The 24,025-nt window shown below is 40.6% G+C and overlaps 2 protein-coding genes across 3 annotated transcripts; one reads left to right on the top strand and one right to left on the bottom strand.

The window, feature by feature from the left end:
• Nucleotides 1–4,305: 4,305 nt before the first annotated feature.
• eif2d (eukaryotic translation initiation factor 2D) lies at nucleotides 4,306–14,636 on the bottom strand. 2 transcript variants are annotated; one of them, XM_076741597.1, is made up of 15 exons: nucleotides 14,457–14,636; nucleotides 11,491–11,681; nucleotides 11,327–11,410; nucleotides 11,140–11,230; nucleotides 10,944–11,051; nucleotides 10,495–10,757; nucleotides 10,083–10,200; nucleotides 9,950–9,995; nucleotides 9,750–9,856; nucleotides 9,497–9,652; nucleotides 7,347–7,436; nucleotides 6,742–6,837; nucleotides 5,688–5,808; nucleotides 4,770–4,944; nucleotides 4,306–4,673 (listed from the first exon to the last, which is right to left on the bottom strand). In XM_076741597.1, exons 3-15 carry the CDS (start codon nucleotides 11,340–11,342, stop codon nucleotides 4,603–4,605), a joined length of 1,458 nt encoding a protein of 485 aa, XP_076597712.1. In that variant the 5' UTR covers nucleotides 11,343–11,410; nucleotides 11,491–11,681; nucleotides 14,457–14,636; the 3' UTR covers nucleotides 4,306–4,602. The 2 variants fall into 2 exon arrangements, with proteins under 2 accessions (XP_076597712.1, XP_076597711.1); XM_076741596.1 differs by lacking the exon at nucleotides 14,457–14,636 and adding an exon at nucleotides 12,381–12,628.
• On the top strand, nucleotides 14,497–23,639 carry LOC143327318 (MAP kinase-activated protein kinase 2-like). The gene is made up of 10 exons (XM_076741598.1): nucleotides 14,497–14,721; nucleotides 17,620–17,759; nucleotides 18,195–18,259; nucleotides 20,176–20,255; nucleotides 20,816–20,942; nucleotides 21,564–21,639; nucleotides 21,780–21,904; nucleotides 22,983–23,068; nucleotides 23,175–23,255; nucleotides 23,499–23,639. The coding sequence occupies exons 1-10, from the start codon at nucleotides 14,497–14,499 to the stop codon at nucleotides 23,637–23,639; spliced, it is 1,146 nt and encodes a 381-aa protein (XP_076597713.1).
• The last annotated feature ends 386 nt before the right edge of the window (nucleotides 23,640–24,025 follow it).

The following is a 24,025-nucleotide window of genomic DNA, read 5'->3' as shown; positions in this document are numbered from 1 at the left end:
CATTCTGTCGGTCTGTTACAGAAGGGAGATGGTTGTCCCACCTTGTTAACAATCATGACACACATCCATACTAATTGATAGCGCACTTTGAATTTCAGGATTAATTTCCTGCAAGTGGTGTCCAGAGCCAGAGCAAATAAACGAGAGGGCCTGACTTTGATCACCATTGTCACTTTTGGTCATACGAATGTGCAAAGTTTGCTGTAGTGGCATGACGAATGAATAATATGATTCAATAGTTTTAGCCTGATTTTTTGGGAGTTTTCATTTGTAATGTAAGTAAAACAATGATGTTGTAATATTTAAACTGGCTGGCACCATTTCTATCTGCTGTCATGTCTCCATTATAAATTCCATGAATTAATGGACTCATGTTTTTTATTTTATTTATGTCAAATTATGACACTTTCACTTTACTTCTTCAGTGAGGATGTTTCCCTCTTCTCTCTTACTTCCGCCTTCACACACATTTGGAAACAAATGCAGCGTGTCCTGTGTTTTTGGTTGTTGTAATTTTGAGGAAAATGGAATGCAGTCCATTTGTCAACAGTAGCACTACTTGGAAATGCTTTGGGGGGGTTGAACAACTGCCTGTTTCCACTTTAAAAATTAGTCGCTATTTGATTTCAGACCATACATTCGAGATATACTACATATGTTTTTCATATTCTTTTTGGCTGATTTACTGTAGGTCTGCAATAAAATCATTATTTTCTTCAATTTGTCTTTGGTTTCCCGAATTAAATACTGAGACTAACCCAGTCATTAAAACAGAATTGTCCAAAATCAAAAACAGCATATGCCAGTTTTGCAAAGAACACACTAACCAACTATAGCTCTGAACTAGTCCAAATCCAACAAAGAAACCTGTACTGAAAGCCTTTTATCTAGGAAGTGAATAAACATAAAACAATAAAAAGGAACAAGAATGTACTGTGATTCCCAAAATTGGATATGTCGCGAGATGTTACAAGAACAGGCTCTCCACAATGGACCCCAGCCACTTCAATGTTTTAACATTGCTCACTATTCTATTCAAGTGTCCCTGTAAATCATGACAGTGTGACAGTGAAGCAACATGAACATTACCAGGACCATGAAACTGAAACAGCAAAGTTATTATTTATTTTTTACATCTGTGATTTTCCTTTTTGAACGACCTGCAGCAGCAGCACTGGAAAACAAATACGCTGAAGGAATTCAAGATGGCAATTCAGAACGTAAAATAAGTCTTCATGCAAATGATCTATTATTGTACTTATAGCGTCCTCCTGTGTCCCTATGCAAAACTTTGAATGTCATTAACAATTTCTCCACAATCTCACACTCTGTCTCACACAGTCTCTTTCTGTGAGCCACGATTTAATCTTCCACCTCACATTTTCAATGAAACAATCAGGAAAAATATTTGTCCTCGGCTGTCAGAGCTCTTCAACTTCAATTATAGTCCTTTGCTAAAAAGACAAAAAAATAGAATATGACTTCAAACGCTAGATCGAGCTACCACCCACTCTCACTGGGTGAACTGCCACAGTTTAAATTAAAACCCTACTTCGCATTATCTGTTTTCAATGCTTCCCAGACTGACAAATGGTTCCAAACACTGAACTCATTAATGACTCAGTGTTCCTGGAAAAACGAAAAAACCCAAAGTCTCACTTGTAACATCACAAAATGGAAAATCGCAAGGTGACAAAGAAACGCCAAACTTTGTACACTACTTCAAACCAAATAGAATATTTGTTCAACTGGACCAAAAAGTGCAACTACAGTAACCCATGGTTAAAACTGGAACAAAATCCATGTAAAACCGCACCAATTACAGACCTTCCCTTCCTGCCACAATCAATCAAGAAGCTGGATTGCAGCTCCATGCAGTTACACCCCAATTTGCTCAACCAAGATTTCCAGTTGACAACACACCTGTCTACTTTCCATCATGGCAAGAGGGGAAACATCTCACCTCCATCACCTATTCTAAAACAACCCCTTCATATCATTCAGTACGCTAAACCAGATGTACGGGAGTGGGAGAACGAACAGCACGCTACAGCCCTCTGAGGTAATTGTCAAGACCATGAAAATCAAAAACTCAAAAAAACAAAAAAAACAAACCAAAAAAAACAAAAACATTTAAAAACTTGAAAAAAAACTTACATCCACCTCAGATACCTCCACAACACTTCCAACTGCTGCGAGCAACGTTGAAAATGGGATTGGCTGACACCGACATCTGTTCACAATGCTCTCTGAGTGAAACAATTATTTTCATTCTGCTTGGGCCTGCAAACCAGTTCACTGCCTGTGGGCTGCAGAATCCATGTCCCCTTCCCTTTGCTTGCTGGAAAATATTACACAGGTTGGCCTCCCAACTAAATACTGAAACCCACTGCTCATCTAACCAACAATCTATCAAAGCTGGCAATCTGTCTTGTCATATCAGTCACTAATCATCCCACAGAACACAGCCTAAAAACCTTGAACAATATCTGAACATAGCCGAAAACCAAAGCCACATACATGACCTCTGCTATCAGCCTCGATAAACACCCATAAATTCTTGATTTCTGCATCAGTTCAGTCTCTACTCTCTTCCTTTGGTCCTCCATAAACATGCACTCCATCATTCCCACACATTTCTGCCATTACGCAAAAAATCAGCTAATCAAATATATTGTCATTGTTTGTGTTATTACTCCCAATAATCATTCTTATTATTGTTATTATTCATCCATCAGTTTGGACACACATGGTATTACAGTACATTACTGTACTATATTAACATATTGTTGTGGCTCTTTGCATTCTTATTATTGTTTTATAGAATCAATATAAACCATCTGCAGTCATTTAGAGTCACACTCACACCTGCAATATCAAATAAAATGAAGAACTTTATAGATTTGTAACTCGACAAGCTGAAATCCCCACAAAAAAATAGGTGTATGCTGAGAGGATTATCCCCTAGTTTTGAAAAGATTTTTATATAATGCTGATACAAAACTAAACTACAACCCTGGACTGACAAATCATTTTCAGTTTGGTGCTGAAATGATTCACTTTGTGTCTTATTGTTGCATTCTCCACATACTACATGTGCAAGTGTACTTTTACGAGTCATGTACAGTAACTACATAATTTCTTACTTCTCATACGTGACCAATACTGTCTCATACAGGTGTTCTGTTTCTTTTCTCTCTCTCTGAACTTCTGTTTTATAATTAAAGCCTTTGGACAAAAAATAGGATTTTAAAATGTCCTCTTCATGCCCAGAGACCTTGAGTGTACAGGAAATAGGAAAAATTATAAATGAATCTTGATTGCCTTCAGGGAAACAACAGATTGGTGTAAATTCCATCTTTTGCTAGTAAAACATCTTCAAAAACACTACAAACATGATACAGGATCTGACAGCCCATTTGCAAACGGAACAGTAGATTGGTCACCACAAGCACCCGACCTCAGCATAACTGAGGCTCTATAATTGCACACAGCCTCAGCTGAAATGCTGAAGTTGAGTCTGTCTCTAAAAAAAAAAAATTAATTAAATCAAAAAACCTGACAAAAACATCCAAAATCAAATGATGATTTACAACAAATTACGTGAGGAGTTTGAAAGAATTTACCGCAGGAGAAATGTCACATTCCCTTTGGTGTGGTGACTGAGCCAGCGTGAAGTACCACAGATTCTGACTTTAAGAATCACCGCACACCATACTGGCTTCTTTAAACCTGCTGTTACTCCTTATTGTATCCACGTTTCTTTCTGTTTACTCCACAAATTAAAATGAGATCTTTTCTTTAGTGTACCATATCGCCGACGCAAAACCCCTAATCCTCAGTGGGGCTTCGTGGTGCAGATGCAGACATCCCGGTTAAGAACTGCTTCGTGGACGTTCCCAATTACCTATCAGTTAAGGCTCAGAGGACGAACCAAAACGCCCCTGGTTTGCATCCAGCTGGGGACTCGCTCCTTTCTCTCTCTGCCCTCATTTCTCGTCTTGGCATAACATGTCCAAAAAATGACCAAATGATTCAAATGACTGCATGAAAGACTATGCTTTCTTCAAAACTGTGTAACGTGTAGATACAGAAACCATTCATCCACAAACTATAACGTTCAATTAAATGTTAAAAGCTTGGTTGTTCACAGCTGATACAAAGAAGAGAGAAGAAGACAGCACCATGTGATTTTGGAATAGATTTAGGTTCTTAAAAAATCGATTTCCTTGTTAACATTAAAGTGAGAAATTAGGTCAGATCATTTGACTTCTGAAAAATATTTCACTTTTGTTGGACACAGCATTTAGTTTCACTGATTTTTGTAATTTGATCGAGTCGAATATTTAAACTTGTAAGAAGAGTTTTCTCCAAAAGTTCTCTTCACCATCAGAAACAAATGACCGTGTGTTGAAAGAATACTGGTAAAGTTACTGATCCCGTCAGTGACTTTCACCTGGATGATCTCAGAGAGGCAAATCAGAACGGTTTCATTCATCAACCTGGAGAGGATGACAGTGAATTAGCTTTATTACATGAATTGCTGTTATTATGTTCACATACAGTAAATCAGCTGAATCATTGGTGTAGCACGTTGAAATGCTACTTCTTCTTGCCACCTTTTGGAGCTTTGTCTAATCCTTGGATGAACTTGCGAGGAATTTGATAGTGATCTGAAATTGAAACAAAAACTTAGGTAAAATTTATTTATACAAATAAAACTACTGAGAGAAACTGTGGGATACTTTAAGTATTATTGAGTTCCAAACCTAGCAGCAGATTGCCAACTTGATGAATCTGGTTGCCTTGGATCTGGACCAGGACTTTGTCCTTGGACCCAGGGATGGGCTGCAAGACGGAGCTCGCCTGGACTCTGTGCTGCAAAGCAGTGGCCACGACTGCGGGATCCAAACCATACGTTTCCAGGTTCTTTATTAGAGTCACCTGCAGGGAACATATGGAAACAAATAGAGCTAGAACGATAATCAAGTGAGGATGATAGACGAACTATTATTTAACCACTGATACATCTGTATCATATTGTATACAGTACTGTACATGTTGGCCAATAAAATGCTGCAGTACAGGGCCCCAGTGTTGACAAATTGAATTGTCAAATGTAATTTGTCCCACTCTGCACATACTCATCCAATTGATCATTTTCAGAAATGTGTGGGTTGGATGGCCCACTGCTTGGGTCCACAGTTGAAATGCTGGAAATGCACTTAACAACCAGAGAACGGATTGCCACGATGCTGCACAGACATTCACAGTCATCAGAAAGTTTATTTCATAATCCCTAAACCCCCTTTGCTTTTATATAGCATCCTCATGAAGATGACATTTGTGGTCACGAGTGAAACGTCTCACCATGGAATCTGACAATCATCAGCGTCGGCCTCAGGATGAACTGTAGATGAACTCTGAGGACCCACATCAAATATCTGAAAAACTGATAGCCCCCGCTGTAATGGTAGCATGGAAACACGCTAAACTAAAATGGTGAACATTATAACTGCTAAATAGAAGCATGTTAGCATTGTCATTGTGAGCGTGTTAAAGTTAGCATTCAGCTCGAAGCACCTCTGTGCCTAAAGCAGCCTCACTCTGAAGTCTAAACTGTCAAACGTGAGCATCAGTCGGAAGAATTCTGAAGGGATCCTCGACAGCAGCTTATGGGTTGTCACCTTCTTATTGGAGCCTCGAGAAGCCACAGAGATGTCTATGGGCTCAATGTGGCCCTTCCTTCTTATAGGTGCTTGTCCAGGGAATACAATTTGATAGCACTCCTGCATCCGTCCCAGTGTCCTGTGAAAGCAAAATGGCCTTGTTTCAGCTACACCAAATGTCAGATGATAGGATGATGAGATGGCGGCTGATGGTGATACTGTTGAACTGCTAACCGATCCATCAGCCTATCAAACGCGGTAATGTACAGCATATGAACACCAAAAACTCCATGTTAACTAAAGCTGTATTTGTACTTTGTTCACTGACTTTCTCACAGACTACACGGATGACAAGGTTTGGGATGAAAGTGGGTTTGCTTGATCAAAAAAATTTGTCTCATATGACTGAAAAGAAAAACATCACAGAGCCTTTATTCATCTTGCTCCATGTTGTCTTCACTAAGCCCCATAAGATGTATTGCCTTGTCATGCTACGGCTGCCCTGTTATGCGTGTTCGCAAACTGATGTTGTATTTTGAAAACTGAGCAGATTCTCTATGCCGTTCCTGTCTCTGACTTCTTGGTCGGCTCGATCTGCTCTGCGCAGCTTGACACGGCTTCTGTCAAAGATGGACCTGGCGTGTATTTTAAGCCGGGCTGAACGGAGAGCCGCTTCTGAAGCCCGCTGTGGTGTGGTAGAATCAAGCCGCCAGACTTCTGAGCAGCAGCACTGTTGCTGATCACAGATCAGATTTGGACTACGTGTTCGCGTTAGAATGATTGTTTCATCTTGTGTTCATCCTGCAATGATGATGCTGACGGCCTCCACCTGCCACATTATAGTTTATTCACACGGTGACTCGTGTTGGTGTAACGTTTGATATTGCAACTAATGATTACTTTCAATTATTTTTTCAAATCCAATATTAACCTATAAAATTCCACAGTATGCATGTACAGTATACACAGTATGTCCCCTCACTGGAGGCTGATTAAGGAGTGGCAATTCTCCAAATCTGGTGCGACTGCAGACTGTAAGCATGAGTGAGGGTACAGCACATTTATGTTTTACCTGCTAAAGAGGTCATCCCACTTGAGAGATTCTACCTCCTGGTACTCTGATTTCTCCAGCAAGCAGTCACACAGAGTGGGGTTTATGGTCACGTAACTGTGAAGAGGGAAGAAAAACACTGAAGCTATTTGTTTTGCTACAAGTACACAAATCATACAGCGGATGGATGCATTCAACAGGAAACATGCTGCCTCGTTAAGCGATACTAGTTTCATGCCAGACTTTATATACTGCCTCCTGTTACTCATTGCAGTTTGTTTCAGATCAGAAGACGCACAATTTTCATTGCCTAAAAAGAAACATGAGACATCTCACATTTAAAGCATTTACGACAATCAGAACAACATCACATGGCAAAAGGTCAGCTCTGTAGTTGTTTGGCTGCCAGTTTTTACAAAAGCACCCAGTTATGTAAAAACAAATGGTTCATATACAAACTGAGCTCTGTGGCATCAGTGATGCTCCTCTACAGAGGCTCTTCCTCCTCATTGTCATACGAAATTGTATTTATACTGTTGTGGCGGTAACAATAATAGGCTCTGACGTGTGTGGCGTCAAGCACTCCACAGCAGTTTCCTCTTCTAGACTTTTAAAAATCTCCTTACTTCTTATTATTTTCATCCACCAGTTCATTCTTCTTCACATAGTCTGTGACGATTTTTCTCACTTCAGCGGGTTGCAGTATTGTTCCTTTTCTGTAGAGGCAACAAAACACACAGACACACAAGAGTTAATGTCCCTAAGAGAGAAATGGTTAAAGGTATCTTCAGTTTAGGGAGTTTTTAAAGACTTTACTGAATTCATGTTTTTACGGTTATTTATCTTTATAGGGACAAGTATATAGGACTAATGCAGGACTGAGGCTTTCACAGCCTAAGTAAAACACACGCAGCTAAAAAGTACAACAAAACCTCAAAACATGAACAGAATTATTTAAGGGCCCCTTCCAGACATGTTTTATATAAAAAAACCCCACAAAAAACAAACAATTATTGGTATCTGATGTATTTTTTCCACAAAATCCAGAGCCTATGAATGAGGAAGATACGTTTCATTTCAAATGTTTAACACCTGGACAGATGATGCCTCCTAATTGGCTGGAAACTCAATTTATGGGTGCAGGGGGACTTTCTGAAAATACAAATGGATGACATAAGAGGCATATAAAAAGAAATGGTCTGCCCAGCTGTGTTCAGTTAGGCAGCTTTGTAAATACAACCCTGATTCCAAACAAACTGGGACTCTGCACAACATAAATATACCACAATGCGATGATCTGATAATCCTTTCTGCCACATGCTCAATTGAAAACAATACAAAGACAGTTCATTTAATGCTTCATCTTAACAGCTTCAGTGATTTTTGTAAATATCTGCTTATTGTGAAATTGACGCAGCAACATGTTTCAAACAAGAAGGATCATGAGCAACTAAAGACTGAGAAAGATGTGGAACGCTCCAAAAACACCTGTTTGGAACGTTCCACAGGTAATAGGTGATAGTATCATCTACATGGGACATGCACTTCATTTGCATTTACACACATCCTTCCCTTCAGCTATTTCTTATTCTCGGGTAGTTCTTTATTTCTTGTATGAAAGGTGCAACACATATAACGTTTCAAGGGACGTGTCAAGGGGCAGTCCTAATGCCGTGGAAGAGATTGATGTCCCACACCAGGACTGTACAGTGTGTGGCCGGAGCAGATCTAGGATGGGAACACTGAGGCACATGGAATTGTATTCACACTCTCTTGCACTTAAAACTGACTCTCAGAGCAGCTGCTTGTGCATGACCATAAATCTGAAGTCGTATATTGAACAGTTAGAATGCAGTGATGGATTTAAGCGTTTTAGCAGCACAACAGAAGTGCTCATGTTTATGGTTCTCTGTGACCTGGAACGGTGAAAAGTTATTTCACTTCCAAAAAAAACAATGCTGTGCATTTAAAGTGACTGTTGAGGAGCTGAAGTCATATATCAAGCAAGACTGGGGAAGAAAATTTCACGTTCGAACCTTCATCAATTATTTCTCAGTTCCAAAATGTTTACAGAGTTTTGTAAAAGAAAAGGTGATGTAACACAGTCTTAAACACGTCCCTGTCCAAACTTTTTTGGAACATGCTGCAGTCATCAAATTCAGAATACATGTATGTTTACAAAAAAACAAAGTTAATCAGTTGGATCACAAAATATCTCGTCTTTGTTGAAAAGGATGAAAAATGACGGCCCATAACGGCAGTCTGCATTCTGACTTGTCACAGGCTGGATTTCCATCTAAATGGATCCCAAATTTTAACTGAATTTCCAAAAAAATATGCCATCTGGAGCAGGTGCTGCATTACTTACAAACAGAGCACGGGAAGGATTCTGGGAGGGGCACAGAGTGGATTTATAAAAAACTTGGGGCATTGTCTCATCGCCCGCTTCCATTTCGCCATAGTGCCACTCACACCATGAGCGTGAAGCGACTGAAAGCCTCTCTGACTTGTGGGTAAGAAGAGCCAGGAAAGTATGCTGGCTTGCACACTGCAAAATGCGAACGGATGCAGGAGGGCATCCTGGTACTTTTGGCATACTGCATTTGACTTCGTATTTAAACGCGCTTGTCTCCTTACAGAGGTCGGGGTCAGCTCCAGAGCAGCTCTTCTGGGACTCAATGCCACATTCAAGGAAACAGGAAACTTCAAAACTCCTCCTACATCTGAACCTTGCATTAAGAGCACAAGTAAGGAAAACATGCAAACACACACACACCTCTTGTTTGCATCCAGAAAGACAGGCTCCAGTCGTGCTGACACAGAGTACAAAGTTGTGATCTCAGGAGGGTGGTATGGAGTTTCTCCTTCCTCTCCTTCCTGCACCAGCGCCGCTCCAACATCTGACCCCTCAGGAATGGTGAAGGAATGCAGCCTTTAATAACGAGAAAAGGCTGGTCAGTCTCAACGGGGGACTGAGCGTTTGAATCTCAACCAAGAATTTCTTTAAGTCCAGAGAGAGTTTGGCTCACTCTTGATTTTTCCAGTCCACCTCCACAATGCTCTCCACACCCTTGGTCAGTTCTTTCACTCGCACAAGGTTATATTGCTGCTGCATGGCCTGTAGAAACTTGGACAACTGTTGGATCAAACAGTGAGTAAATGTTTACTTATGAGGAGTCAAAAATGTGTCTGTATGTGTGAAATGTCACATTCTGGACATCTAATATACCTTTTTATAGCTGGATTTCTTGATATCAAGCTGCTTTCCACTTGGGCTGAAAACAGACACGTGCATACATATAAATGCATCACAATAAAAATGAATTACTCATCAGCACTTCTTAAGATTAACTGCACTTTACCAGCAGGAGAACATGTGGTTGCGGAGAAATGTACTGGTCAGCAGAGGGAGCTCTGACTTCTTCACCTTGCACTTGAGAGCATGGAGAAAACACTGCAACAGCAGGGCGTCCATTATCTCTGTGAAATCAGGGTTTGCGCTGGATCACATCCCGTCATCTCTGAACATCATCCCATTTTGCCAGTTCAGAAAATCTTACTCTCCACTTGTATCAACAAAGCCTGCAACCATTTAGTGGTGAATACCTCAATGTAACTTGAGCCCAGGATCACAGTATTTATGAGTCTTGTTAAAAGCTGATTCAGTGCAACTGCGGCAGTAAGTAGTTCAATGCAACTTCTGCGGCTTGAAACGGTTCCTTTTTAAGTTACATTTTATGAAATATAATGGGGGAATGTGACTAAATGTGGTACCTTGTGGCATTTTCTGGTCATCCTGGTTGCCTTCCTCTTCCTCATTGTCCCTTTGACCCTTCTCCTGCTCAGTCAGAGTCAGCTCCTCGACCCCAGAGCACGCCTGATCTACCACCGTTTCACTGGGACTCTGCTCCTTCTCTACACACTTCTCAACTCCTTCCTCTTCCTCCTCATCAATCTCGCATTCCTCACCATTTATATCTTGTTCTTCAGTCTCTGCATCTGGTAAAGATGGGGGAACTGTCTTATCTCCAAAAGCCCTAAACCAGAGCATAAAAACGGGTGCTGGTGGGTGGTTTTTTAAATCAGACTCACTGTTTCCTGCTGTTTCTAGTCACAATAAAAGGACAATCATGAGAGCTGTCTCGATCTTCTCGTCTTCAAACAAAGTCATTCATTCACAAAAATGCCAGATTGAAATCATCAAAAAGATGGGAGCCACTCACCAGAGATTATCCATGTATGTGTGGAGAACACACACTCCTCTCCCTTTCATACCCAAACTGTGCATCTCTGCACTGGACACTGCAGCAGTGCCAACTGCAACAGGAGCCCTGCAATCCAGAGGAACATCATCACGCTTACTCTAAATCTGTGTCGAACATGTCAGAGGTCTTCCCCATATCTTTTATTCTAACTTACCTATTATTCACTACTGTAACAGCACAGCAGTCCCCCTGTTTCACAGCTGGAAGACCAGCTGACGGCACCACCACACCTGGCAGCATGAGATCTTTGGGGAAACAAAGTGTATTTTACTTAATATCAATTTAAATGTACAGTATTAAACATCTGCTCGAGACTAGAAGTCTTGCAAACAGAAGCCTACCTGCCCCTCCAATCATCTTCTGAAGCACAGGAGGCCATGTCCTGAATGTTGGCAGGAGAGCAGGGTAGCGCCAAAGCACATACACTGAAGAATATGACGATGAACAGCTAAAATAAGTTACTGCATTCAATAATCCCAATGTAGCTGCACTATCAGCATTTTACCTGTAGGATAAAGTCTTCTCTCTAGTTCAAAGAACAGTGGATTTTTGTGAAGAACATAAAGCGTCACAGCGTCTCCCTTGTGCGCATAAATCTTCACGACATTTAATTCCTCTTTGTTGGGGACCAGCTCAGACAGCTCATCAGCAGACAGCGAAGGAAAAGCTGTGGATATGTCAGCTTTGAGCTTTCGCCTAAAGGTGAGAACAAAAACATGAGTCTCAGTCTTTGAGTCATACGTGTATTTACTGCTGCTACATATCTTACAGATGCAATATTTTGAACAATTTCCTTTCACTTTATATGATAACACAGACTTTACTCAGACTTCACAACTGACTTAAATGATTGCCATTATTGATTGCACATACTGTGATATGGTTTTCTAAGACCCAGTCAGGGTGCCCGTACTGAAATCAACAGGGCTGAGCACCATAATAACCAGAAATGTCTCTTCATAACACTGGACGGGATAAGAGGAGGCCAGACAGACGTGATCAAATTTAGATTGAACATCTTGTATTAAATTATAGCTTGAACCAAATCGCAAGCTAATAATTCACAATGATGTCCGAACTAAATGTTCACATGGCACTAAATCCTAATCAGCTGATTTAATAAACCCAGCCCAGGCCAATAGATTAAATCGAAATTCAGAACAACTAGTCACAACTAATACTGCTGAGATCTGATGCGACATGGTTTCATGGACAAACATGAACCTTAACTCCAGTCTTGACTTATTCCAGAATGACAGTAATGTTCGGACAGCCCTCCGATACGTTTAAAACTGACACGACTTTCGGAATAAAGCAAAATTACTTAAACTCGTTGAGAATAAATGGCGACTAGCGAAAGTGTGACTGGAGCTGGCGGCAGCAGCACCGTCTCACCTGTCGGATCCTTTGATTGCGGTGTTGGACTTGATACGAAACGGTCTGGAAAACATTTTCTCAGGACAGAAACGACGACAGCGATGACTTCAGTGTGTCCGCTTCTTATATATTGTAACTGTTTTCATTTTATCAGCACATAAACACTTAAACGCCTCTGCACCGGTGAAACAGCCTCATTTATTCCTTGTATTTCCTTTACAGCACTCAGCAGCTCTTCTTCGGGTATGTTGGTCCGACACATATTTACCTCCGACGTGAAACTGCACCGCGACAACGCCATGTATTGTTAGTTCCGCAGGACGAATGAATCACACGGGTATATAACGAGGGGAAAAAATAATTAATTTATTTTATAGGGTGTATATACTGGACAAACTGTAGGTTCCCAAAATACTCATCAAAGTTGTCCACTACATTGTAAAAGTGCTTCAAGCACAGTTACATGTAAGCAGAACGAGATAGTTTCGGTAGTTAAGCACTTAGAGGACATTTCATTCCTAGTTAAAAGACATCCTTATTACCATTTATTGTCCACTTTATTATCCCATGAAAAAATAGTGTCTAAAAGATATAATTAACCACCATACTTGCAGCAAAAAAGTCCACGCTTCCTGCAGGGTTTTATTTAAAGGAGTCACAAAGACACTTTAATCAACAGTGAAGAGGGTGGCTAACAAAGACACACACAGCCAGAAAATGAATATTTGACGTCGGCCTAACTCTTCGGTGGTTTATCAGTAACATATAAACAGACTGGGGCTGACTGCTGTCACGAATGTCTGCAAATTAGGGTTGGGCGGTATGATGATATACCGTGCGACAGTAGAGATGTGTCCACCGGTAGACATTTGGCAATACTGTTTCCACTGTGGGAGCGGTCCTTAGGCCCTATGTACACACTGTCATTCACAGTGTATACACTGTTGCCCCGCTTCACAGAGTGAGTGAGCATGTTGATGAAATTAGATGAGTGTGTATTGCTTTTCACTCTTTCGTTGACATTGAGTTTAGCTGCTTTGTACTCTTTTCTCTTTGCCTGTGCAGACTCTCTTATTGGCACTGCAGATATGTCCAAATACATGTAGTATTGATATCAATGCAATAACAGGCATCAGTATGGATGAGTCCCCGTCCACCTGCATGCTCTACCTAGGCGCCACCCCTAGCCTGAACCAAACAAAGTATTAATTCCAGTAAGTGAGAACACATCTGACAGGAACCAATGTGCTCCAAAGGGCAACTCTGAGCAGTATCTGTGGACAATGCCCAGAGTTCACATGAGAAAACAGCTTTGGTGTCTTCATGGCGGCAATCCAGCTGCCTCGTAAGGTCATGTGATTTGGGCAGCAGGACTGCTTCCCACGTTCTCACGTGACCTGTGAGCGACATTTGGTGGTGATAAAACATGTGGACTGCATCTCTGCAGCAGAAAGTTAGTTTTACTTTTTTGAGTCTTTTGTTTCTAAACTCATGTGTTTATTTGTTTGAAAGTTCCAAATAAAAGACAAAAACAATCAAATGTGATGACGCTTGGTACTGTCTTAATTGAATTTACATGATAATTACTATCAACTTATATGATCTGTTACCATGATCTAAAATGACATATGTTGTGATAGAAGATTTTGTCCATATCACCCACCTCTTCCTCAAACCAATGTGTGGAGTAATGGGGGGTTTACACTTGAGTGCCCCCCACCCTCCTTTCCTCAATCACACCCCTGTTGGACTGTTGAGAGATGCTGCTTTCACGTCCACCATTTCAGTCCGGACGTTTGGTTATTTGTTTATCTTTTGACTTTTAGAGCTTTTCCACGTAATTATATGTATTAACGGTAATATCACAAGGTGTGAACGATTCTAAATTGTTAAACTGTCCGACAGCCCGTCAAGAATCACAGTTGAAAGAGGATCTCCTGGTCCCGGCACCGGCACAGCTGCCTGTGGCGGACTTTTGAGTGAGAGCTGTTTAGCTGTCCTGGCTAGCTGCGGGCTAATATCACACAAGGACAAAATGAGCTAGGTGTTAGCTAAGATAGCTAACGCTCCGCAGCGAGACGACGGGAAGCTCACCTGTTGGACAGCCATCACTCATGTGTTGCCGATAGTTAACATGTCGAATCAGCACCAGCCGACTTTCCCGAACCAACAGCAGCCAAACCTGAACTCTGCTCCTCTCCCACAGTGTTTAGTGAAACCTTTTAACAATCCGCTTCAAATCAAAAGGAATGTGATAACAGACGATTACTGTGTGACGAGTCAGGTGCTCGGGATGGGGATAAATGGCAGAGTGCTGGAAATACTCCACAAACAGAGTGGAGAAAAGTATGCACTAAAGGTAAACATATCATTATATTACTCTTACTGATTTTCTTGTGACTGTTTCTTGAATTATATATAATGTTAAAGTAGATATACTTGTGTAAATTTGTTAACTTTTTTGAGAGAATTGGCGCTTTCTGCGCTCCTGTTTTCACAATCGTTAACAGCCAGAAATAAACACATTATTTGCTTTTTTAAAATTGTTTCTATTAAATACTAAAGTGCGTTGAAATAGTCTTAGAGTCGAGGATTTGAAATATGCAGCACTAAAAGTTCGTACTTGTTAGTAAAGCGAGCAGAACTGTAGCACGGGGGGTTTAACGTACACAGTGAGAGATACTGAGTATTTATTTCATTTATTTTATTTATTTAGACATGGAGTGAAACATGTGTTTGAGTTCATTCAGATGGATCTTTTCGCATGATGCTCTTAAGGTGTGTCAGACCTCCTCTGGCAGGTGCAGTCGCCTTTGCACATTATGCAGACATCAACACTAGAAATAACCCCATGCATGTCTTTACAAGTTAGAATAAGTCCGTCTGATTAAACCTGGTCTGTTTTTGACCAGTTCGACCAAAAACACTTTGACCACTAATTGTTAGTGCTCTGGGGAATGTGGTTTGAAAGGCACTTATGTTGATTTCTTGCCATCTGATTGTACACATTGCCTCAAGGTAGCACCTATAGTGGATTAAAGTATAGTCTGTCATCCTGGTCTTTGCAGTGTCTAAGAGATTAAAAAGACTTAAGCCTGACTATAACCTGCATTTAAAGTGTTTGTATTAACAAGACAGCATTGTGTGTCTGGTTTATTTCATACACAAATGCCCAATATTTCCATTACTTCCTGGGACATGTCTTGCTCCACTTTTTTCTGCTGTAAATCAAAGATTATTATTGATTTTCATGGTGGAAATTAGAGGAAGAGCCCTCCAGCACTGGTCGTTGTATCGGTCAAAGAAAACGCAGTCAGGGTCGAACAACATGTTCAGATAAGCTCTGAGTTGAAAGTTAACAGATTCTTCTCTTATTTCTGATTTTTGAGAGAGTCTGCGTCTCACACGCTGCTTCCTCTCTCCTCTCTTCTGGACAGTATGTGTGCCCCCTTTAAATCTCAGTCTCAGCCAGTAGAGAGAGAGAAATGATTGTATTACTGCTCCTCTGGGATCACTTGGTCACTCGTAAGACATGTGTAATACATATCCAGCTGTAGAGTACCTGCTGTGATTGGTGCCTGTGAAGTGACAGGCAGGATTTAGACTTCGAGTTCAAGAGGTGGGTACATTTTAGTGTTAGATGTGAGTTATAGATGTTTTTTCAAAGAAACCTGTATTTTCTCAGCAGTTAGGTAATCAAAGAAACCAGATGGCTTTGTCCGGGTCTACTTTCTGCTCCGGAGTTTATGACGTATATATGGTCCAGTGGCTCTGGCCTCTGACCTGCCATGTTGAGGCGTCTGTTTTGAAAGAGGAGTGTTGACTTTTCCTATCCAAATGCTGCCAGTCAGAAAGAGAGAGGGGGACATGCCTGTGTCTAAAAGTAGCCACAGGCGAAAGGCCTGGGATGACTGAGAGATTATGACGTCTGGTGTGGTACAGCAGGACAAGGTGTCACGCAGATACACTCTCAGCTTTTATTAGACAGCGAAGGTGTTCTGAGAAGTGCACAATCTTTTTCCTGAACTTAGCTCATTGCTCGGTTGTCTCTTCTTCTTCAGGTTGTGTGTCGAGTTCAGGTGATAAATTTGTTCAATGAGAATGACACACACACACATTCATTGTTAGATCCAGTGCAGTTCTTCGTAGAAAAGTTTTACCAAATTTTCCAGTTTGTCTTAATGTGGCGCTTGCAGCCACAGCATAAATATGTATTTTGACATCCAGTTACAGATGCCTTCCTGTCTAACTCTTTGAACATCAGTAAACCTCCTCTTCTTCCTCGTGCACCCTGTCAGATCTTAAATGAACCACATAAATCTCACCACCACAGACAGCTATGAGCTCTTGTGAGACCAGTGCGAGACAGACTAATAAAGCCAATGAAATGTTTTCCTTTGAACGCACCCCAGTAAGTCTTCTAAAAGAGTCAAATTCAGAAGACTGTGAAATTTCCACAATTGAGTTTGCCACAAAATGATGCTGTGAAAATATCACAGAGGAGTCCAATCGAAAGTCGTGCATGTAGTTATTGTTATTGTTCATCCCTCACATAGCAAAATACTCTTTTCATAATTTATTGTCCAGAATCTATGCACTGTCTAACCCACAGCAGCTAAATTAAAAGGAAAGCAGGCAGACTAATAGACTGCACTGCCTATTTACGGTGTGAATGATTGGCACAGATAACAATTATTTTTATTATCAAGATTATTTTCTCAATTGTTTGGTGTGTAAGATGTCAGAAAATAGTGGAAAATGTCTGTTATAATTTCCTCAAGACCAAGCTGATGTATTCAGATAATCTTCTTTTGTCTGACAAACCGGCCAAAACCCAAAGATATTCATCTTATTATCCTGTAGCCATAAGTGTTTGCTGTTCTTGCTTATAAAATCACAATCTCTCTTATCAAAATAGTTTCAGATTCATTTTCTGTCAGTGAACTACTCAAGTAGTCAATGATGCTGCTCTATTTGCAGCAAAGGCAACATGTTCCTGCTGTAAAATGTACTTCTAGTGGTGAGATGCCGCAGCCCCACGAACACTTTTTAAACAAACATCAGAGCAGTGACATTATCTGTGTTCCTGTGATTCCCAGTCACTATCTTGTTCTCTTTCATCGACCGGTTTTATTCAGCTAAATTTGCAAAAATATGAACCTATTAAACCCCAAACTGCTTGACAGTGCATGACTGCATTTCAAACTGAAACCCCGTCGTGCTTCCTGACTTTGTTCCTCGGCTGTTTGTGTCTCAGATGCTGCAGGATTGTCCAGAAGCCAGACGGGAGGTGGAGCTCCACTGGAGAGTGTCACCGTGCTCCCACGTTGTACCCATCATAGATGTTTATGAGAATCTCTACCAGGGCAAGAAGTGTCTCCTCATCGTGATGGAATGGTGTGTTCTTCTGCAGGCGCTGAGACGTGCGCGCGCACACACACACACAAACACACATGCAATAAGAGCTAACATTTAACATTTATGTATGAGCTTGAAAAGGGAGAGCACATGGAGATGATAGATTTATTTCCTCGGACAGTGCTCATATTTGAATGTCTCCTTTGACTTGTGACTCACATTAAGTGCAGCCATCTTTCTTTAAGTACACGCAGGGCAGAAAGCAGGAAGAGGCTGCTTTGTCTATATAAGACAGACGTCTGCTTGACGTCTTCAGCCACTTCATATGCTCTCAATGCTGGATATGATGCAATGCTGCCACATGTGTTGCCTTCCTGGGTGAACTAGGAGAAGAGTCAAAGACTGAACTGACCTTGATGCCTTTGCAGACTCCTCATGCCGTACTTCTGTCCATTGTGCTGTTTTTGTTTTCAGCATGGATGGAGGTGAATTATTCAGTCATATCCAAGACCGAGGGAATCATGCATTTACAGAAAGAGGTAAAGGGATTATTAGTTCTCAAGAAGATTAAAGTCACAATCCGTAAGATTTTGACTTTGTCCCAGTGGTTTAAGTCTCAGGATTCTGTTTACAGTGCAGCCAAACAAATGCATTATTTTAATTTTTGATCGCTTTGAATGATTGTTGTCAGTGCTAACCATACTAACAAATATACAGTGTTTCCTGGGATTGTCTCACAGTAATTGTCATCTGTGTTTCATCAGTTAAATGCTGAAGGCAAAGCAGCAGCAGCAGGAAATGTTTGGTTCGCATTAGCAGCAACTTGATACAGTTCTGATTACTGTTAATTTCGCTAAAGAAAACTAAGACAAGACGAAGATGAAACGGCACCAATGTCATTAATCACCAACTGCGACTGCATCAAAATGCAAAATTGTTGCAGAAAAAGATTAAACTGACATGTATTTTAAAAAAATAAAAACTTTACCAAAATCTCTTTTTATTTTTGCTGACAATAAAAAGGAGACAGAATATTAAAGACAGTTTTTTTTTCAATGCAGCACAACATCTCAGGACTACACCAGCACAGCACAGTCAGGACTCGGTGAGTGTGTGTGACCTCTGAAAATGAAGCCAGGTCCTCAAATGGCTACTTGAGTCAATCCCCGTAGACCCCCATATGAAAATGCCCAAATTGACAGAAATAATCATGTTTACAGCCTGGTACAAAAATCATGTTTGATCCTGTTCTGTACAGGGGGGGTGAGTTTTTGTAGAACTCATTAATTTCCATTATATTAATGCTTCAAGTTAAGCATAATTTATGGGCACGCCCACTTTGAGTGAGCTAGCTGCTAGGTTTCAGCAACCGGGCCTCATCCAGCCTGTTCCAGAGCCACCCACGCTCCACCTCTTTGCCCATTTGTGGATTAGCTATGAGAATGGTGGAGTCAGGCGCTGCCAAGATGGCGATGGCCGCAGCCGCTGTCACTGAGCTTCACAATGGCTCTTCAGAAACCTCTGGGTGACCTCATGGAGACTACGTCCATGTTTTATACATGTTCTATGGTACCGACATGAAACTGTAGAGGGGCAAACTGTACGCGATACACTAATGTTTCAGCTAGATTGTAATTCATTTAAAGCAGCAGGAAGAGCTTCATTTTAAAATTAGCAAGCTAACCAGCTAAAAGCCACACGCCTTGTAACAATAAACAACAACCGAATACACAAGTAACACCTGAGCAGCTAACTTTCTGACTTATGTGTTTTGGCATGTATTTGGTGACATAAAAATGCGTTTTGTGTTTATTTGTCTCACTTTATTCCTTAAATTAGACCAATAGATCGGACACAGGCTTCCCTTTTACTAATCTATTAATCGTTTCAGTCATTGCAAGCAAAAATACCCAGAATTCTGTGCTTCTAGCTGCTCAAATGTGAATATCTGCTATTCATTTATGGTACCTGAATATTTTTATGGTTTTGTCTGTCGTTTGGACAATACAGACAATCTGAATACATAACTTTGTGCTCTGGAAAATTATATGAGCACTTTCACTATTTTCTGAGATTTTCTTGACACAACAATTAATTGATTAATTGAGAAACTCGATCAAGATGAATTGATAATAGAAGTAGTTGTTAGCTGCAACCATAAAAACTACAGATAGTGGATGTAGGGATGCCTTGTCTACAGTGAACCCTTTGTGCATGTGGAAGCAATTTGACTCTTGCATGAGAATGGTGGACTCTGCCTCTAACAATATTATCTACTATAGAAAGCGGTTTTAACATAATGTAAACACACTGAATGGCTGTTCCTGAAAAAATGTCCACCACAAAGGAAAATCTAAGGGATTTTATCTTTAACAATCTCAAAATGTGTTGCTGAATGCAGAGTTTCATCTGCTTCTTTCTGTTTGACCTCCCTTGTGTCCATTTCATTCCTCAGAGGCCTCTGACATCATGAAAAGTATCGGAGAAGCAATACATTTCTTGCACACCATCAACATTGCTCACAGAGACATCAAGGTAATACCTCACTGAATATATCTGAGACAAATTTGGGATTGGGAGACAGAACTTGCAACAGTGGACTGTTTTTATGGAAAGTAACAGGAGTTCAGTCTTAACAAAAAGCAGTGAGTAAAATGTGATCTTATGTGTAGGTTTTACTTACAATGTCATATAGCATGCACGTCAGATACCGCATATTTAATGCTAAGTAGCACAACCAGGAGAAAAGGAGAAACACGAAACGAAAGTCCTCCAGGCTTTTGTATATATGAAAATCAAATTCGTTAACATCTATAGTGCAGCTAAACAATGAGCGGCTGCTGAGAGAGGCGGGTTGGTCAGTTTTGAATGGCAAAGACACTGAAAGTGTTATTGGAGATGAAAGACAAAAATAAACAGTAATGACTCAATTTGTGACTGTTAATGTTTCTTACTGTCAAAACACATGGTCGACATCATTTTGAAATAGAGCTTGTGTTTGAGTTGACTGTTAAAGCTTGTCTTGTGGTTGGTGACCGATCATCATCTGGATTCTGTCCTCCAGATGTCTTGATCACTGTCGCTGTCTCTTTCAGCCCGAGAACCTGCTTTACTCCTCCAAAAGGCCAGACGCCCTCCTCAAGCTGACAGATTTTGGGTTTGCCAAAGAAATCACCACATTAAACTCCTTAGCAACACCCTGCTTTACCCCCTACTATGTTGGTAAGACCACACAACATGTGATCTAGTAGTTGTGCCAGGCTGGAGGTGCACTCGAGGATTTGTCCATACGGGGAAACTGATTGGTGCTGATGCGTATTTACGTTGATGAATGCCACAGAGAATTGTGTGGGTGCCTGTGAGATTGGACCTGCTGATGTCAGTGTATATGTACAGCATGTATTAGCAGGATAATCCCAGTTATATGTATTTTTGTGCCTACAAGAGAAATAACTGTGGACTGTTAATGTATCACCAGAGTTTGAATCATCACTTTTTTGTCACGTGCGTCTGTGAACTCAGTTTGACTCAGACTTTTTGATGAGTGCTTTCCCTGACGGGGTGTAACGTAAAATCTGCGTGGGGTCTGGCTCCTGCAGAAAGCGCCTATGTTGATTATAGGATTATATGGTTACATGCTGTGAAATGGATGGAAAACTCTGTTAAAGATAGTTTAATGGCCTGTTTTGTTTCGGGTTTTTTTGTCTTAAAAAAAAAAAATAAAATAAAAATAAAATTGCACTCATCTGTCTTTTATTTACAATTCTCAAAAGCATGAAATGAGAAACAGAAGTAATTGCCTCAACTCTCCATTTTATATGATTTCTCTTGACACCGTGGCAGCTCCAGAAGTTCTTGGTCCAGAGAAATATGACAGATCCTGTGACATGTGGTCTCTGGGTGTCATTATGTATATCCTGTAAGTCACTCAGTGTATTTTTTTAGTCATTTTAGTGTTTCCATGTTGGAACGATGTATGAGTGGCTTCTACAGATAGTTGCTGCTCCTAATGGTATGACATCTCTTTTCATCAAGCATTCTTTTCTGTCTTACACACAGACTTTGTGGATATCCTCCCTTTTTCTCACATCATGGTCTGGCAATATCTCCAGGAATGAAAAGACGGATCCGTAATGGACAGTATGAGTTCCCGAACCCAGAGTGGTCCGATGTGTCTGAGGAAGGTGAGATTTGTAAATTGAAATGGGCGTTTTATCAGATTGCAGATTTGTCATTGAAACACTCCTTTGTGTTTTACTTTCCATGCCCGATCATCCACTGGAACTAAGTCTTAATGTGTTTCCTCTGGGATGACACACCACACATTTTTACCAACAAATACGTATTCTAAACTCAAACCATGCCTTCCTGTCCAGCTCAGTAGTCATATCCTGTGACTTCAATGCAAAATAACAGCAGCAAAGCATAAGCAGTGCCCAGTCACACTCTTCTCAATACCTTTTTGTGATTTAACTTTCATGGAAATGTTGCTCATCTTTGTTGTTAAATGATTTTTTTGGGCTTTTTAGCCTTTATGATAAAGACAGCTGAAGGTGCGATAGGAAAGGGGGCAGAGAGAGAGGGGATGACACGCAGCAAATGAGCTGCAGGTGGGAGTCGAACCTGCGGTCACTGCAGAGGACCGACAGCCTCAGTACATGTGGTGCACACCCTACCAGTGAGCCATAGTGGTGCCTGAAATGTTGCTCATCTTGATTGAGATTAATCACATTCAGATGCAAGAACTGTCCCACATAATTGCTGCGACTGTTAAAAACAGTTAAAAAAAGTTGGGACACTGTGTGAAACATAAAACAGAATGTCGTAATTTGTTAATCCTTTTTGACATACGCTCAATTGAAAACAGTACACATTTGATGTAGCAATGTGTTTCAAGCAAGTTGGGACAGAAGCAACTAAAGACTGGGAAAGATGTGGAATGCTCCAAAAACACTGGTCTGGAACATTCCACAGGTAAACGGGTTCATTGGTAACAGGTGATAGTATCATGATTGGGTATGAAAGGTGCATCCTGGAAAGGTTCAGTCGTTCACAAGCGAGGATGGAGCGAGGTTCACCACTTTGTGAACACATGATTGTAGAAAGGACATTACCACATGGGCTCAGGAACACTTTGTCGGTAAACAGAGTTCATTTGCAAATGACTGCATTCTGTTTTTATTTATGTTTCCCACAGTGTTCTGCCTTTTCTAGAATCGGGGCTGTAGATTGAATGATGGTGTTGACGATTTCCTTTTTCAGCCAAACAGCTGATCTGCCACTTACTGAAAACTGAGCCCACCCAGAGAATGAGCATCAACGAGTTCATAAACCATCCCTGGATTAATGTAAGCAGCTCCCCATTGGCTTGAATCTGCTTGAGCAACTGCTGGTTTTGAAAGATATGCCATTTGGTGAACATCTCCACACATCAATATTCTCTAACCACTGCAGCAGTCGGTCCAGGTCCCACAAACACCTCTTCACACCAGCCGCGTGCTGCATGAGGAACAAGATGTCTGGGAGAAGGTTAAAGTAAGTGTTGCTGCTGTTCATATGTGTCACTTAATTTGTTTTTCTCCATTGGCAAGTCAGGAGTGCGTTGAGCTTGGGTTGTTTTTGACAATATGCTTTTTTTTAAAAATATATTTATATATATTATAATGCTATTATGCATGCCTGACTGTCACTGAAATCCATATAATATCAACTTAAAACTGGATGTGCACAGTCTTCATCTTGGCTGTGCTTGATGAAAGATATATTTCCAATTATTAGGAGGAGATGACAAATGCGCTGCAGACAATGAGAGTGGACTATGACCAAATTAAAATCAAAACTATTGAAGACTCAACAAATCCTCTACTGTTGAAGAGAAGAAAGAAAATTAAAAACTCAGCCACACAACCTCCAGGCTAGTAATGTGAAGACATACTCAGCGTCACACAAACACACACTCGTATGCATAAAGTAGAAAAAAGCTTTCAAGGAGAGCTTTCGGGAAGTTATGCATCCTAAGTGTGTTTTAAGCAGTGCTTTCTGTTAACCTCAGATACTTTTATTTTAAAGCATTTGGGTAAATGTGCTTAAAGGACTTTTGAACTCTTTCTATGCATTGAAATGTATTCTGAATGTGTGTTTAGCTTCTTCGTAAATCTGCTGTATATGTTTTGTGTTTTTATGATGCTGCTGTAGATAGTGTGAGTCATTTTAGTGAGCTTTGAGCTTACAGACTCTAAGGTTTCTGTTCTCACTTATAAAAAACATTCAGACAGACTTTTTTGTTGTTTTGATGATGTTGTTTA

The sequence above is a fragment of the Chaetodon auriga genome, chromosome 10, assembly GCF_051107435.1.
Source record: "Chaetodon auriga isolate fChaAug3 chromosome 10, fChaAug3.hap1, whole genome shotgun sequence".
Lineage (NCBI taxonomy): Eukaryota > Metazoa > Chordata > Actinopteri > Chaetodontiformes > Chaetodontidae > Chaetodon > Chaetodon auriga.
Note: the sequence above shows the minus strand (reverse complement) of the source record. Positions and strands in the feature narration are given on the sequence as shown.